Consider the following 16673-nt stretch of genomic DNA (forward strand, 5'->3'; position numbering starts at 1 on the left):
CTTAGTGAGAAATTGATATATAATCAATAAATTTAGTTAGATTGAGCGTGGAGTTAGAGATTAAACACACACACATACACAGAAGCATCACCTGAAGGGACCATTGTTATTAAGTGGACAACTGAAGCTGCCTCAGCTCTTATCTACCCTCCACTTCCTTCATTATGGATCTTATTAGCTGTTTAATGATTGTTTCTACGGAACAGTTTACTGTGTTTTATTTTGTGAGGTAAGAGCAGGCAAACTCATCAGATAGTGGCTGGTAGAGACCAGAAATGCAAAAAAGACAATGCAATGATATAAATCCATTAGGTAGTGCAAAGGTCCTATCACAATTTCTTATTGGCCCTGGGGAACTTCTCATTTAATATTCTCACACTGCCAAATTCTCGTTTTAGCAGAATGATGTAACACTTGGGCAGGAATATACAGGCTAGGACACCAGTGCTGGACGATAGAATGGCAAATATCTCCACAGCGACCATTTGTTTCCCATGAGTACTCAGGTAGGCTGGGAGGAAGGAGGTCCAGACACTAAGGAATACCATCATGCTGAAGACAATCCACTTGGACTCATTGTAACGATCTGGAAGCTTCCGGGCTTGGAATGCCACCAGGAAACTGATTCCAGCCAGCAGGGTCAGGAATCCCAGCATACAGTAGAAAGCAGTCCGTGAGTTCTCATTACACTCAAGGAGGATTTTGGTTGGTGAGTGTTTCCAGTTGAACTCTGGGAAAGGGGGATACATACTCACCCAGGAAATACAAATAATGGTTTGAACTGACACACAACTCACAATGATGATGGCTGGAGTTCTATGACCCAACCATCTGCGATATATGCTGTCTGGGGATAAGGCTCTGAAGGCCACCAAAACCACAGTGGTCTTGGTGAGAATACAGGCTACACAAAATGAAAAGACTAGGCCAAAGGCCGTTTGGCGCAGGATACAGCGGAGCTCAGTGGGCTTCCCGATGAAAATAAGGGAGCAGAGGTAACAGAGAATGAGGGAAATTAGGAGGATGTAGCTAAGGCCTCGATTGTTGGCCTTTACAATGGGGCTGTGCCTGTAATAGAAAAATATTACAAGGACTACAGAAACAGTCACTGAAAGGAAAATAGCAGCAGCTCCCATCCAGGCCCCCAAAGTGTCATCAAAAGAAAGGAACTCCACAACTCTTCTGATGCATTGATCTCGTCTCTGATTGCTCCAGTGATCCTGTGGACACTTGATACATGAGATGGCATCTGTAACATTATAAACATATTTAGTGTAGTTTCAAACAATGGTTTACTAAAATGCATTCAGGGATAGAAAAGGCCAAAAGCTGGAATAATCTTTTATAATAATTCTATTCCAATAAGTAGAGAGATGTGGTAGCCGTGTTAGTCCACTTCTAAAGGCAATCAATAGAAATAGAATAAAATAAAACATAGAAAAGAAAATAAGATGATACCTATTTTATTGGACTAACTTAATACATTTTTTGATTAGCTTTCGAAGGTAACCCTTCTTCGTCATATCAGAAATATGCTAATTTTGATAAGTAACAGCATATATAAGTGAAATATCAAAGTATTTCAGGGACAGTCTGAAAGGATGAGGGAGGGGTGGACTAGGTGAGAAACAGAGAGGGCTGAGAGGATGAGGGACGGGGAGGTATGCATGGTGATCAGAGGGTGACAAAGCAGTGAAATTTCATGGTTTATAATGGGCTAGAAACCCCAGATTTTTGTTAAGTCCTGTCTGGTGGGTTTTCTAGTCCATTATAAACCATGAAATTTCACTGCTTTGTCACCCTCTGATCACCATGCATATCTCCTGTCCCTCATCCTCTCAGCCCTTTCTGTTTCTCACCTAGCCCACCCCTCCCTCATCCTTTCAGACTGTCACTGAAATACTTTGATGTTTCACTTATATATGCTGTTACTTATCAAAATTAGCTTTTTTTCTGATCTGACGAAGAAGGGCTACCTTCGAAAGCTAATCAAAAAATGTATTGTTAGTCCAATAAAAAAGGTATCATCTTATTTTCTTTTCTATGTTTTATTTTATTCTATTTTTATTGATTCCAATAAGTGAAATCTGGTGGACCAATATTCAAAAAAAAGCTGAACTCCAAAATTTATGCTTCTAAATTTGTGCCCTATTTTAAGCCAAATTTAGGAGTATAAATTGCTGAAATTTCATTGAGTCCGATATTCAAAGTGATTTAAGCAGATAGGAGAGCTTTCTGCCCCATTAAGGGGGTCATTTTACGAAGCTGCAGCAAAAGGGGGACTGCGCTGGCATCGGCGCATGTTTTGACTCGTGCCGAGGCCCCCTTTTACCACAACGAGTAAAAAGGAGGTCTTTGGGTTTTTGTCAAGAAATGGCCGTGCTGCAAGTGAAACACTTGTTGTGCGGCCATTTCAGGGGGAGAACTTACCGCCACCCAATGAGGTGGCGGTAAGGGCTCCCATGCTAACCTGGTGCTACAAAAATTGAAATATTTTTGCAGCTCCAGAAATGGCGCATGCTGGGGGAGGGAACTACCGCCGGGCTGCTGCGGTAGCCTGGCGGTACTTCCCTTTTAGTGAGCAGTAAGCCTACAGGCTTACCGCCGCTTCGTAAAAAGGGCCCCTAAATCACTTGTGACTGCCTATCTACCAATATTTAGTAGCACTTAACCAGTACTGCTGAATATTATTTATTTATGTATTAGGATTTATTTACTGCCTTTTTTTAAAGGAATTTACTCAAGGTGGTGTTAGTACTAATTACCCCATTCTGTCCAGCTAGTGTTGGGGAAATCTGTGGACGGAGCTTGTATGGAGTCAGTGTTTAACCGGTTAGTGGCCATATTCAGACTGCCAACCTATTTAGCAAACAGCTAAAGTTAGAACAGCGAAAAGGCTGTCAGCTTACACAGCAAGCTAGTCTGAATATCGGCTGGTGCCTGAGGGTTTCCTGGTGCTCCCTTTCTCTCCTGTTCCCAATCCTCTCTCCTCTGACCAGGCCCCCCCACCCTCCCACCCATTGTAGGTTCCCCAAAGCCTTTTTTTTTTTTTTTTTTTTTAGCTCTGGTGGTCTGTAGCTTCCTAAGGGTAGGAGTGGTGGCCACTTGATCTTGTTCTTCCAGATAATGGCCACCATAACCTCTAGTGGCTGTCAAGCAGTACTCGTTATTATCATGAGGATGCTGCTAGAGGTCTTGGTAGCTATTTTGAGGTCAGTGCAGGGACTGGCAGGAGTAAGTGGGCCTCACTTCTGCCCTTAGAACACACTAGACCACCAGCACTACCAAAGGGGGTGATGGGTTGGGGGCCTGATTAATGGCTTCTTGTCCGAATGAAGGAGAAAGGGAGATCAGAATTATTTTTTTGGGAGGGGTGCGGGAGGGGGTGGGGGGTGGGGGGGGGGGAGAGTCAGTGGGTCAGAGGGCACCTTCTTCCCCTTATGAAGTATGTACCTACTTTCCTTTACAGAATAGGTGCCACATAGGCTCCCTCTAGGTGCTTAAACATTGGCACATTGTGATAGAATAACTCCCTTAAAGGGCAATTCTATAACTGAGCACCTTACATAAATACATAAGAAATGCCATACTGGGAAAAGACCAAAGGCCCATCGAGCCCAGCATCCTGTCCCTGACAGCAGCCAATCCAGGTCAAGGGCACCTGACAAGCTTCCCAAACGTACAAACATTCTATACATGTTATTCTCGAAATTGTGGATTTTTCCCAAGTCCATTTAGTAGCAGTCTGTGGACTTGTTCTTTAGGAAACCGTCCAACCCCTTTTTAAACTCTGCCAAGCTTACCGCCTTCACCACGTTCTCCGGCAACGAATTCCAGAGTTTAATTATGCGTTGGGTGAAGTAAAAATTTCTCCGATTTGTTTTAAATTTACTACACTGTAGTTTCATCACATGCTCCCTAGTCCTAGTATTTTTGGAAAGCGTGAACAGATGCTTCACATCCACCTGTTCCACTCCACTCATTATTGTATATACCTCTATCTTCTCCGAGGACAAGCAGGCTGCTTGTTCTCACTGATGGGGTGACGTCCACGGCAGCCCCTCCAATCGGAAACTTCACTAGCAAAGTCCTTTGCTAGTCCTCGCGCGCCCGCGCGCACCGCGCATGCGCGGCCGTCTTCCCGCCCGAAACCGGCTTGAGCCGGCCAGTCTTCTTTTGTCCGCACTCGGTACGGTCGTTTTTTCGCCGTGTCGAGCCCCGGAAAGTCGACCTCGCGCGTCCAAAGTTTTTTTTGAGCGTGTTTTTTCTTCGGAAAAGCTTTGTTCTAGTGCGGGAAGTGCTCCGGAAACCCTCCCCGGGTTTCGTGTCAATCCTCCCCGTACTTCCAGCTTTTTGCCCCGCTAAGTTTTCTTTCGTCGTCGGGGTAGGCCTCTTTCGGCCTCGGTCGAGATTTTTTCTCCCTCTAAATTTTGGTGCTTCAATTTTCGCCATTTCGGCTTTTGATTTCGCCGGCGTGATTTTTCCGCCCATGACATCGAAGCCTTCCAGCGGCTTCAAGAAGTGCACCCAGTGCGCCCGGGTTATCTCGCTCACTGATCGACACTCGTCGTGTCTTCAGTGTCTGGGGGCTGAGCACCGCCCTCAGAACTGCAGTCTGTGTTCCCTGCTTCAAAGGCGGACTCAGGTAGCGAGACTAGCCCAGTGGAACGTGTTGTTCTCGGGCTCTTCGTCGGCATCGGCACCGGGATCTTCGAGTGCATCGACGTCGTCAGCGTCCAGACCATCTTCCTCGGCCGCCCTTGCATCGAGTGCATCGAGGCATCGGGCCTCTGCATCGGCGCCGAGACATCGGATAGCTGCATCGACGTCGGTGGTACCGGGACCTCGTCTCCTGATGTCGTCGGACGGTGGTGCATCGAGTGGAGTGCAGGTGAGGGCTGTCCATTCCCCTGCTGGTGGCGGTGAGTCCTCGGGTGGGTCTCCTCCTACCCTGAGGGCTCCTGCGGTACAGCCCCCCCGAGATCGACCCCCTTCGGTCTCGGCCCCGAGGAAGCGACGGATGGATTCTACGTCCTCCTCGTCGGTGCCGGGGAGCTCCGGTGACATGCTTCGGAAGAAATCGAAGAAGCATCGACACCGGTCTCCTCCCCGTGTCGGCACCGAGAGCTCTGGGTCGCCGAGGGATTCGGCACCCAGCAGGCATCGGCACCGAGAGGACCACTCACCCTCTGTTCAAGAGGTGTCGATACGCTCCACTCTGGAAAGCCCGGAACAGCCTCCTCGCCCGGAACAGGTTCTGACGTCGACGCCTGCATCGACCTCTCAGCCTTTTTCTGCAGCCACTCTGAACGAGAGCCTCCGGGCCGTTCTCCCAGAGATTCTGGGAGAGCTGTTGCGCCCTACCCCTCCGGTACCGGCGGTGCTTGCGCCTCCGGTACCGTCGAGCGTGGCGCCGGCTGGCCCATCACCCAGGTTGAGGTCCCCGACGTCGGTACCGCGTGCGGTGCCGACCGCGGCCACCTCCCAGGAGGGCTCCCCGACTACGTCGGCGGAGGGAGCTTCGCCGATGCGGGCGAGGGAGTCTACCTCTCGACGCCCCCATCGTGGACGTGGTTCCACGGAGTCGAGCAGGGCGAGGTTGCAGACACAGGTTCGTGAACTTGTGTCTGACACCGAGGGTGAGGCCTCGTGGGAGGAAGAGGAAGACCCCAGATATTTCTCTGACGAGGAGTCTGAGGGTCTTCCGTCTGATCCCACTCCCTCTCCTGAAAGGCAGCTTTCTCCTCCTGAGAGCCTGTCTTTCGCTTCCTTTGTCCGGGAGATGTCTACGGCCATCCCCTTCCCGGTGGTTGTGGAGGACGAGCCCAGGGCTGAAATGTTTGAGCTCCTGGACTATCCTTCTCCACCTAAGGAAGCGTCCACTGTTCCCTTGCACCATGTCCTAAAAAAGACATTGCTTGCGAACTGGACAAAACCCTTAACTAATCCCCACATTCCCAAGAAGATCGAGTCCCAGTACCGGATCCATGGGGACCCAGAGCTGATGCGCACTCAGTTGCCTCATGACTCTGGAGTTGTGGATTTGGCCCTAAAGAAGGCTAAGAGTTCTAGGGAACATGCTTCGGCGCCCCCGGGCAAGGACGCTAGAACCTTAGACTCCTTTGGGAGGAAGGCCTACCATTCCTCTATGCTCGTGTCCAAGATCCAGTCTTACCAGCTCTACACGAGCAAACACATGCGGAACAATGTGCGGCAGTTGGCGGGCTTGGTTGATGCTCTTCCCCCCGAGCAAGCCAAGCCTTTTCAGGAGGTGGTCAGGCAGCTGAAGGCGTGCAGAAAATTCCTGGCCAGAGGAGTTTATGACACTTTTGATGTTGCGTCCAGGGCCGCTGCTCAGGGTGTGGTGATGCGCAGGCTCTCATGGCTGCGTGCCGCCGACCTGGAGAATAGACTCCAGCAGCGGATTGCGGACTCGCCTTGCCGTGCGGACAACATTTTTGGCGAAAAAGTTGAACAGGTGGTAGAGTCTCTCCACCAGCGGGACACCGCATTCGACAAATTCGCCCGCCGGCAGCCTTCAGCCTCTACCTCTACAGGTAGATGATTTTTCGGGGGAAGGAAGGCTGTTCCCTACTCTTCTGGCAAGCGTAGGTACAATCCTCCTTCCCGACAGCCTGCGGCCCAGGCTAAGCCCCAGCGCGCTCGCTCTCGTCAGCAGCGTGCGACTCAGCAAGGCCCCGCGGCTCCCCAGCAAAAGCAAGGGGCGAGCTTTTGACTGGCTCCAGCAGAGCATAGCCGACATCCAAGTGTCCGTGCCGGGTGACCTGCCAGTCGGAGGGAGGTTGAAAGCTTTTCACCAAAGGTGGCCTCTCATAACCTCCGATCAGTGGGTTCTGCAAATAGTCCGGCAGGGATACACCCTCAATTTGACATCAAAACCTCCAAATTGTCCACCGGGAGCTCAGTCTTACAGCTTCCAACACAAGAAGGTACTTGCAGAGGAACTCTCCGCCCTTCTCAGCGCCAATGCGGTCGAGCCCGTGTCATCCGGGCAAGAAGGGCTGGGATTCTATTCCAGGTACTTCCTTGTGGAAAAGAAAACAGGGGGGATGCGTCCCATCCTAGACCTAAGGGCCCTGAACAAATATCTCAAAAAAGAAAAGTTCAGGATGCTTTCCCTGGGCACCCTTCTCCCCATGATTCAGCAAAACGATTGGCTATGCTCTCTGGACTTGAAGGATGCCTACACACACATCCCGATACTGCCAGCTCACAGACAGTATCTGCGATTTCAGTTGGGCACACGTCACTTCCAGTACTGTGTGCTACCCTTTGGGCTCGCCTCTGCGCCCAGGGTGTTCACAAAGTGCCTAGCTGTGGTAGCAGCGGCACTCCGCAGGCTGGGGGTGCACGTGTTCCCATATCTCGACGATTGGCTGGTAAAGAACACATCAGAGGCAGGAGCCCTGCAGTCCATGCAGATGACTATTCGCCTACTGGAGCTACTGGGGTTTGTGATAAATTATCCAAAGTCCCACCTTCTCCCAGCGCAGAGACTCGAATTCATAGGAGCTCTGCTGGATTCTCGGACGGCTCGCGCCTATCTCCCAGAGACGAGAGCCAACAACTTGTTGTCCCTCGTCTCGCGGGTGCGAGCGTCCCAGCAGATCACAGCTCGGCAGATGTTGAGATTGCTGGGCCACATGGCCTCCACAGTTCATGTGACTCCCATGGCCCGCCTTCACATGAGATCTGCTCAATGGACCCTGGCCTCTCAGTGGTATCAGGTCGCCGGAGGTCTAGAGGACGTGATCCACCTGTCCACGAGTTTTCTCAACTCCCTGTATTGGTGGACGATTTGCTCCAATTTGACTCTGGGACGTCCCTTCCAAATTCCTCAGCCACAAAAAGTGCTGACCACGGATGCGTCCCTCCTGGGATGGGGAGCTCATGTCGATGGGCTCCATACCCAAGGAAGCTGGTCCCTCCAGGAACGCGATCTGCAGATCAATCTTCTGGAGTTACGAGCGATCTGGAACGCTCTGAAGGCTTTCAGAGATCGGCTGTCCCACCAAATTATCCAAATTCAGACAGACAACCAGGTTGCCATGTACTATGTCAACAAGCAGGGGGGCACCGGATCTCGCCCCCTGTGTCAGGAAGCCGTCAGCATGTGGCTCTGGGCTCGCCGTCAAGGCATGGTGCTCCAAGCCACATATCTGGCAGGCGTAAACAACAGTCTGGCCGACAGGTTGAGCAGGATTATGCAACCTCACGAGTGGTCGCTCAACTCCCGAGTGGTGCGCCAGATCTTCCAAGCGTGGGGCACCCCCTTGGTAGATCTCTTCGCATCTCGAGTGAACCACAAAGTCCCTCAGTTCTGTTCCAGGCTTCAGGCCCACGGCAGACTGGCATCGGATGCCTTCCTCCTGGATTGGGGGGAGGGTCTGCTGTATGCTTATCCTCCCATACCTCTGGTGGGGAAGACTTTGTTGAAACTCAAGCAAGACCGAGGCACCATGATTCTGATTGCTCCCTTTTGGCCGCGTCAGATCTGGTTCCCTCTTCTTCTGGAGTTGTCCTCCGAAGAACCGTGGAGATTGGAGTGTTTTCCGACCCTCATCACACAGGACGAAGGGGCGCTTCTGCATCCCAACCTCCAGTCGCTGGCTCTTACGGCCTGGATGTTGAGGGCGTAGACTTTGCCTCTTTGGGTCTGTCAGAGGGTGTCTCCCGCATCTTGCTTGCTTCCAGGAAAGATTCCACTAAGAGGAGTTACTTCTTCCATTGGAGGAGGTTTGCCGTCTGGTGTGACAGCAAGGCCTTAGATCCTCGCTCTTGTCCTACACAGACCCTGCTTGATTACCTTCTGCACTTGTCTGAGTCTGGTCTCAAGACCAACTCCGTAAGGGTTCACCTTAGTGCGATTAGTGCATACCATTACCGTGTGGAAGATAAGCCGATCTCAGGACAGCCTTTAGTTGTTCGCTTCATGAGAGGTTTGCTTTTGTCAAAGCCCCCTGTCAAGCCTCCTACAGTGTCATGGGATCTCAATGTCGTTCTCACCCAGCTGATGAAACCTCCTTTTGAGCCACTGAATTCCTGCCATCTGAAGTACTTGACCTGGAAGGTCATTTTCTTGGTGGCAGTTACTTCAGCTCGTAGAGTCAGTGAGCTTCAGGCCCTGGTAGCCCAGGCCCCTTACACCAAATTTCATCACAACAGAGTAGTCCTCCGCACTCACCCTAAGTTTCTGCCAAAGGTCGTGTCGGAGTTCCATCTGAACCAGTCAATTGTCTTGCCAACATTCTTTCCCCGTCCTCATTCCTGCCCTGCTGAACGTCAGCTGCACACATTGGACTGCAAGAGAGCATTGGCCTTCTATCTGGAGCGGACACAGCCCCACAGACAGTCCGCCCAATTGTTTGTTTCTTTTGATCCCAATAAGAGGGGAGTGGCTGTAGGAAAACGCACCATATCCAATTGGCTAGCAGATTGCATTTCCTTCACTTATGCCCAGGCGGGGCTGACTCTTGAGGGTCATGTCACGGCTCATAATGTTAGAGCCATGGCTGCGTCGGTAGCCCACTTGAAGTCAGCCTCTATTGAAGAAATTTGCAAAGCTGTGACGTGGTCATCTGTCCACACATTCACATCTCATTACTGCCTGCAGCAGGATACCCGACGCGACAGTCGGTTCGGGCAGTCAGTTCTTCAGAACCTGTTTGGGCTTTAGGATCCAACTCCACCCCCCGAGGGCCCTGTTTGTTCTGTTCCAGGCTACACTCTCAGTTAGTTGGTAAATTTTTTAGGTCAATCTCAGTTATGTCCTCGCCGTTGCGAGGCCCAATTGACCATGGTTGTTGTTTTGAGTGAGCCTGGGGGCTAGGGATACCCCATCAGTGAGAACAAGCAGCCTGCTTGTCCTCGGAGAAAGCGAATGCTACATACCTGTAGAAGGTATTCTCCGAGGACAGCAGGCTGATTGTTCTCACAAACCCGCCCGCCTCCCCTTTGGAGTTGTGTCTTCCCTTGAAGTGTATTGTCTTGCTACATACTGGACTGGCCGGCTCGAGCCGGTTTCGGGCGGGAAGACGGCCGCGCATGCGCGGTGCGCACGGGCGCGCGAGGACTAGCAAAGGACTTTGCTAGTGAAGTTTCCGATTGGAGGGGCTGCCGTGGACGTCACCCCATCAGTGAGAACAATCAGCCTGCTGTCCTCGGAGAATACCTTCTACAGGTATGTAGCATTCGCTATGTCTCCCCTCGGCCGTCTCTTCTCCAAGCTGAAAAGCCCTAGCCTCCTTAGTCTTTCTTCATAGGGAAGTCGTCTCATCCCCGCTATCATTTTCGTTGCCCTTCGCTGCACCTTTTCCAATTCCACTATATCTTTCTTGAGATGCGGCGACCAGAATTGGACACAATACTCAAGGTGCGGTCGCACCATGGAGCGATACAACGGCATTATAACATCCTCACACCTGTTTTCTATACCTTTCCTAATAATACCCAACATTCTATTCACTTTCCTAGCCGCAGCAGCACACTGAGCAGAAGCTTTCAGAGTATTATCAACGACGACACCCAGATCCCTTTCTTGGTCCGTAACTCCTAACGTGGAACCTTGCATGACGTAGCTATAATTCGGGTTCTTTGTTCCCACATGCATCACCTTGCACTTGCTCACATTAAACGTCATCTGCCATTTAGCCGCCCAGTCTCCCAGTCTCGTAAGTTCCACTTCATTTAGGCACCTCAAAACCACAGGTTATAAGGCTAATCTATAATGGAACTGGCTGGTTTGCCTAACATTTAGGCACCCACAGTTACACCAGCCATAGACGTGCCTCAATATGACAAGAGATGTGCATAATGTAAATTATTCAGTAAGCTGTGCATAAAAGTGGGAGCTCCGCCTATGTCCTGCCCATATGTTTTCTCCGCTTGCAAATATATGATATGATACTTAAGTGGGTATTTGCAGAGCAACACTTAGTCCTGCTAGTACTTATGCAAGTAAGTATACACATACATATGTAAGTGCTAGTTTCCATCCATTTATGCATTATGTGACTGACTGAGGCAGTCAGCTGCCCTGGACAGGGAGGAAAAACGAGAGCATGCCTAAAGGTACCATTTTAAACCTGGTCTTAGAGAAGATAGTAAGACTGGGAACAAAGGAAAGCCTGGAGGCAGGAACCCTACATTTCCCCACTGCAAAGCCTACTAGGATAGGGTTTGTATATGCTGGGGAAAGGATGAAAGGAATCTTCAGTCAACTCAAGGGTCTCAGACCTAAGAGGGGAACCTGGGAGTTCAGAATACAAGAGATGTTAGAAAATGCAAAAGGTTGGACCAGGGTTTAGTAGCTGCTACTGACCAGTTGGATTAGACCAATAATGAAGTAGGTAAACTGATGATGAAGGCCAGGATATCAGCGCAGATAAGGCTTGTCTCTGAAAAGAGCTGGCAAGAAAGGTGTGAAGCTGCAGCTGAAGAGATAAAAAGGGACCAGGATAGGGCTTATTGCCAGAAAGAAGTGAGTGATCAGCTCCTTAAGTCTTTGAGGGCTGAGTTAGTGGAGGAACAAGCCCTTATAAGAAAAAAGGAGGAAGAAGTGACCCTGTTAAACCAAACCATTGAAAAGCTGGAGCACATGCAGGAGGAACAGGTCCAGGAACTGGGACTGGGGCAGATGACCCATGCTGGGGGGGAGGGGGGGGATAACCTTTTTGGAGAAAAGGTTGAGAAGGTCACTGACCAAATCAAGAAACACACTGATACCATCTCTCTCTCACCAGATGACTTCATCAGCCTCCTCATCTAGGAGGTCTTTTTTCAAGTCGAGGAGGGGTGTCTACTACTCCCAGAGATGTAGGTGCACCACCTCATCTCCCCAGCCTGCTCAGGCCCAACCCCAGCACACTTGTTCTCGTCAACAATGTGCGCCTAAGGCCCCTGATGTTCCCCAGTCAAAACAAAGGATGAGCTTTTGACTGGTTCCAGCAGAGCTCAACCCCAGCACACTTGTTCTCGTCAACAACATGCGCCTAAGGCCCCTGATGCTCCCCAGTCAAAGCAAAGGATGAGCTTTTGACTGGCTCCAGCAGAGCATAGCTGTATCAAAGTGTCCATCCTGGACGACTTGCTGGTCAGGGGGAGGCTGAAGTTTTTCCACGAAAGGTGGCCCCTTATAACCTCCGACTGGTGAGTTCTCCAAGTAGTCCATCTTGGATACGCCCTAAATTAGCTTCAGAAACCTCCAAATTGCCCAGCTAAATCTCATTTATACAGCTCTCAGCATGAGCAAGTACTTGCAGAAGAACTCTCTGCTCTTCTAATGAAACATGTGGTCGAGCCTCTTCCACCATGGGAAGAAGGGCAGGGATTCTATTCCAGTACTTCCTCATGCAAAAGAAGAGGGAGGGATGCATCCCATCCTAGACCTAAGAACTCTGAACAAATTCCTGGTCAAAGAAAAGATCAGGATGGTTTCCCTGGACACCCTTCTCTCTATGATTCAGGAAAATGATTGGCTATGGTCTTTGGACTTAAAGGATGCATATAAAAATCACATCCCGATTCTTCCAGCCCACCAGAAGTATCTTCAGTTTCGAATGGGAACACACCACTTCCAGTAATGCGTGCTGCCTTTTGGCCTCGTGTCAGCTCCCAGGGTCTATACCAAATACAGTGGTGGAAATAAGTATTTGATCCCTTGCTGATTTTGTAAGTGTGCCCACTGACAAAGACATGAGCAGCCCATAATTGAAGGGTAGGTTATTGGTAACAGTGAGAGATAGCACATCACAAATTAAATCCGGAAAATCACATTGTGGAAAGTATATGAATTTATTTGCATTCTGCAGAGGGAAATAACTATTTAATCCCTCTGGCAAACAAGACCTAATACTTGGTGGCAAAACCCTTGTTGGCAAGCACAGCGGTCAGACGTCTTCTGTAGTTGATGATGAGGTTTGCACACATGTCAGGAGGAATTTTGGTCCACTCCTCTTTGCAGATCATCTCTAAATCATTAAGAGTTCTGGGCTGTCGCTTGGCAACTCGCAGCTTCAGCTCCCTCCATAAGTTTTCAATGGGATTAAGGTCTGATGACTGGCTAGGCCACTCCATGACCCTAATGTGCTTCTTCCTGAGCCACTCCTTTGTTGCCTTGGCTGTATGTTTTGGGTCATTGTCGTGCTGGAAGACCCAGCCACGACCCATTTTTAAGGCCCTGGCGGAGGGAAGGAGGTTGTCACTCAGAATTGTACGGTACATGGCCCCATCCATTCTCCCATTGATGCGGTGAAGTAGTCCTGTGCCCTTAGCAGAGAAACACCCCCAAAACATAACATTTCCACCTCCATGCTTGACAGTGGGGACGGTGTTCTTTGGGTCATAGGCAGCATTTCTCTTCCTCCAAACACGGCGAGTTGAGTTCATGCCAAAGAGCTCAATTTTTGTCTCATCTGACCACAGCACCTTCTCCCAATCACTCTCGGCATCATCCAGGTGTTCACTGGCAAACTTCAGACGGGCCGTCACATGTGCCTTCCGGAGCAGGGGGACCTTGCGGGCACTGCAGGATTGCAATCCGTTATGTCGTAATGTGTTACCAATGGTTTTCGTGGTGACAGTGGTCCCAGCTGCCTTGAGATCATTGACAAGTTCCCCCCTTGTAGTTGTAGGCTGATTTCTAACCTTCCTCATGATCAAGGATACCCCACGAGGTGAGATTTTGCGTGGAGCCCCAGATCTTTGTCGATTGACAGTCATTTTGTACTTCTTCCATTTTCTTACTATGGCACCAACAGTTGTCTCCTTCTCGCCCAGCGTCTTACTGATGGTTTTGTAGCCCATTCCAGCCTTGTGCAGGTGTATGATCTTGTCCCTGACATCCTTAGACAGCTCCTTGCTCTTGGCCATTCTGTAGAGGTTAGAGTCTGACTGATTCACTGAGTCTGTGGACAGGTGTCTTTCATACAGGTGACCATTGCCGACAGCTGTCTGTCATGCAGGTAACGAGTTGATTTGGAGCATCTACCTGGTCTGTAGGGGCCAGATCTCTTACTGGTTGGTGGGGGATCAAATACTTATTTCCCTCTGCAGAATGCAAATAAATTCATATACTTTCCACAATGTGATTTTCCGGATTTAATTTGTGATGTGCTATCTCTCACTGTTACCAATAACCTACCCTTCAATTATGGGCTGCTCATGTCTTTGTCAGTGGGCACACTTACAAAATCAGCAAGGGATCAAATACTTATTTCCACCACTGTACCTAGTAGTAGTCGCAGCATCGCTATGCAGGCTGGGGGTGCATGTGTTCCCTTACCTCGATGATTGGCTAGTGAAGAGCACGTTGGACGGTTTTCGGAAGGTTCATGCAGAACACTTCAGGTGTTCAAGCTGCTGGGATTCATTTTAAACTACCCCAAATCCCATCTTCACCCTGCAGCAATTGGATTTCATTGGAGCCGAGCTCAATACGCAGGAGGTTCAAGCCTTTCTCCCAGTGCTAAGAGCAGATGTAGTCATGCTGACTTCTCAGGTTCGAGCCTCTCAGCAGATCATGGCCACACAGCCTCCACAGTTTATTTGACTCCCATGACATGCCTTCATATGAGATCAGCCCAATGGACTTTAGTCTCCCAATGGTGTCAAGCCACAGGAGGTCTGGAAGATGTCATCTGAGTGTCCCCAGAGCTTGTTCGCTCCCTGTTCTGGTGGACCATTTGATCCAGTTTGACTCTGGGACTGTCATTTCAAATTCCTCAGCTGCAAAAAGTACTGACGAAGGATACGTCTCTCCTGGGTTGGGGAGCTCATGTGGATGGGCTTCACACACTCAAGGAACTTGGTCCGCTCAGGAAACATATCTCCAGATCAATCTCCTGGAGCTCCAGGTGATCTGGAATGCTCTAAAGGCTTTCATAGATCGGCTGTCTCACCAAATTGTACTCATTCAAATAAACAATCAGGTTGCCATGTATTACACCAACAAGCAAGGGGGCACTGGATCACACCCTCTGTCAGGAGACCATCTGGATGTGGCACTGGGCTCGCTGGCATGGCATGTTCCTTCGAGCCACTTATCTGGCGGGCAAAAACAACAGTCTGGCCAACAGGCTGAGCAGGGTTATGCAACCACATGACTGGTCTCTCCACATGGGCATTACCTGCAAGATTTTCCAAGCATGGAGCACCCCTTGGTGGATGTTTGCCACTCACGTGAATCACAAGGTCCCTCAGTTCTTTTCCAGGCTTCAGGCCCACGACAGACTAGCGTTGGATGTCTTCCTCCTTCATTGGGGGACAGGCCTTCTGTATACATATCCTCTCATTCCTCTTGTGGGGAAGACTGCTGAAACTCAAGCAAGACCATGGGACCATGATCTTGATCACAATGTACTGGCCTTGGCAGATCTGGTTCCCTCTTCTTCTGGAGTTATCATGCAGATTGCTTCTGTATCCCAACCTTCAGTCTCTGGCCCTCACAGCCTGGATGTTGAGAGCCTAGAATTTGATTCCTTGGGTCTTTCAGAGGGTGTCTCCCAGGTCTTGCTGGCTTCCAGGAAAGATTCCACCAAGAGGTGTTACTCTTAAATGGAGGAGGTTTGCCATCTGGTGTGATGACAAGGCCCTAGATCCCCTCTCTTGTCCTACACAGACCCTGTTTGAATACCTTCTACAACTTTCCGAGTCTTGTCTTAAAACCAACTTCGTAAGGGTTCACCTCAGTGCAATTAGTGCTTAGCATCAATGTGTAGAGAGTAAGCCCATCTCTGGACAGCCTTTAGTTGTTCGCTTCATGAGAGGTTTGCTTTTGTCAAAGCCCACTTTCAAACCTACGCCTGTGTCATGGGACCTCAACTTTGTTCTCACCCAGCTGATGCATGCTCCTTTTGAATTCCTGCCATCTGAAGTACTTGATCTTGAAGATCATTTTCTAGGTGGTTGTTACTTCAGCTTATAGGGTCAGTGAGCTTCAGGCTGTAGTAGTGGATGCAGCTTATACTAAGTTATCACAGCAGAGTAATCCGCATGCACCCTAAGTTCCTGCCAAAGGTGGTGTCAGAGTTCCACTGAACCAGTCGATAGTCTTGCCAACATTCTTTCTCCAACCTCATGCCCATCCTGGCGAAAGCGCCTTGCACACCTTGGACTGCAAGCAAGCATTGGCCTACTATATGGAACAGACCAGGCCCCACAGACAGTCTGCCCAACTTTTTGTTTCTTTTGATAACAACAGGATGGGGGTCGCCATCAGGAAATGCACCATCTCTAATTGGCTAGCAAATAGCATTTCCTTCACTTATGCCCAGCCTGGTCTGACTCTGGAGGGTCATATCAAGGCTCACAATGTCAGAGCCATGGATGCATTGGTAGCCTACTTGCAGTCAGCTTCTATTGAAGAAATTTGTAAGGCTGTGGCATGATCTTCAGTCCATATATTCACATCTCATTACTGCCTTGAACAGGATACCCGATGCGACAGTTCAGGCAGATAGTGTTGCAAAATCTATTTGGGGTCTAGAATCCAGCTCCACTTGGCCCATTTTATTCTGTTCCAGGCTGCACTGTTAGTTTGCGAGGCCCAATTGACCAACGTTTGTTGTTTTCATTGAGCCTTGATATCCCAATTGTGAGAATTCTGGCTAGCTTGTCCTTGGAGAAAGTGAAGATTCTTACCTGTAGCTGGTATT

At 49.7% G+C, this 16673-nt stretch overlaps 1 protein-coding gene across 1 annotated transcript in view; it reads right to left on the bottom strand.

Annotated features, from left to right (window-relative positions):
- Window positions 1–329: 329 nt before the first annotated feature.
- LOC115461979 (extracellular calcium-sensing receptor-like) overlaps window positions 330–16673 on the bottom strand; it is a 77474-nt gene continuing 61130 nt past the window's right edge. Inside the window, exon 5 of the mRNA XM_030192029.1 lies at window positions 330–1249. Within this exon, the coding sequence (XP_030047889.1) occupies window positions 330–1249 (920 nt within the window). The remainder of the gene's footprint in view (window positions 1250–16673) is intronic.

The sequence above is a fragment of the Microcaecilia unicolor genome, chromosome 2 (genome assembly GCF_901765095.1).
Source record: "Microcaecilia unicolor chromosome 2, aMicUni1.1, whole genome shotgun sequence".
Lineage (NCBI taxonomy): Eukaryota > Metazoa > Chordata > Amphibia > Gymnophiona > Siphonopidae > Microcaecilia > Microcaecilia unicolor.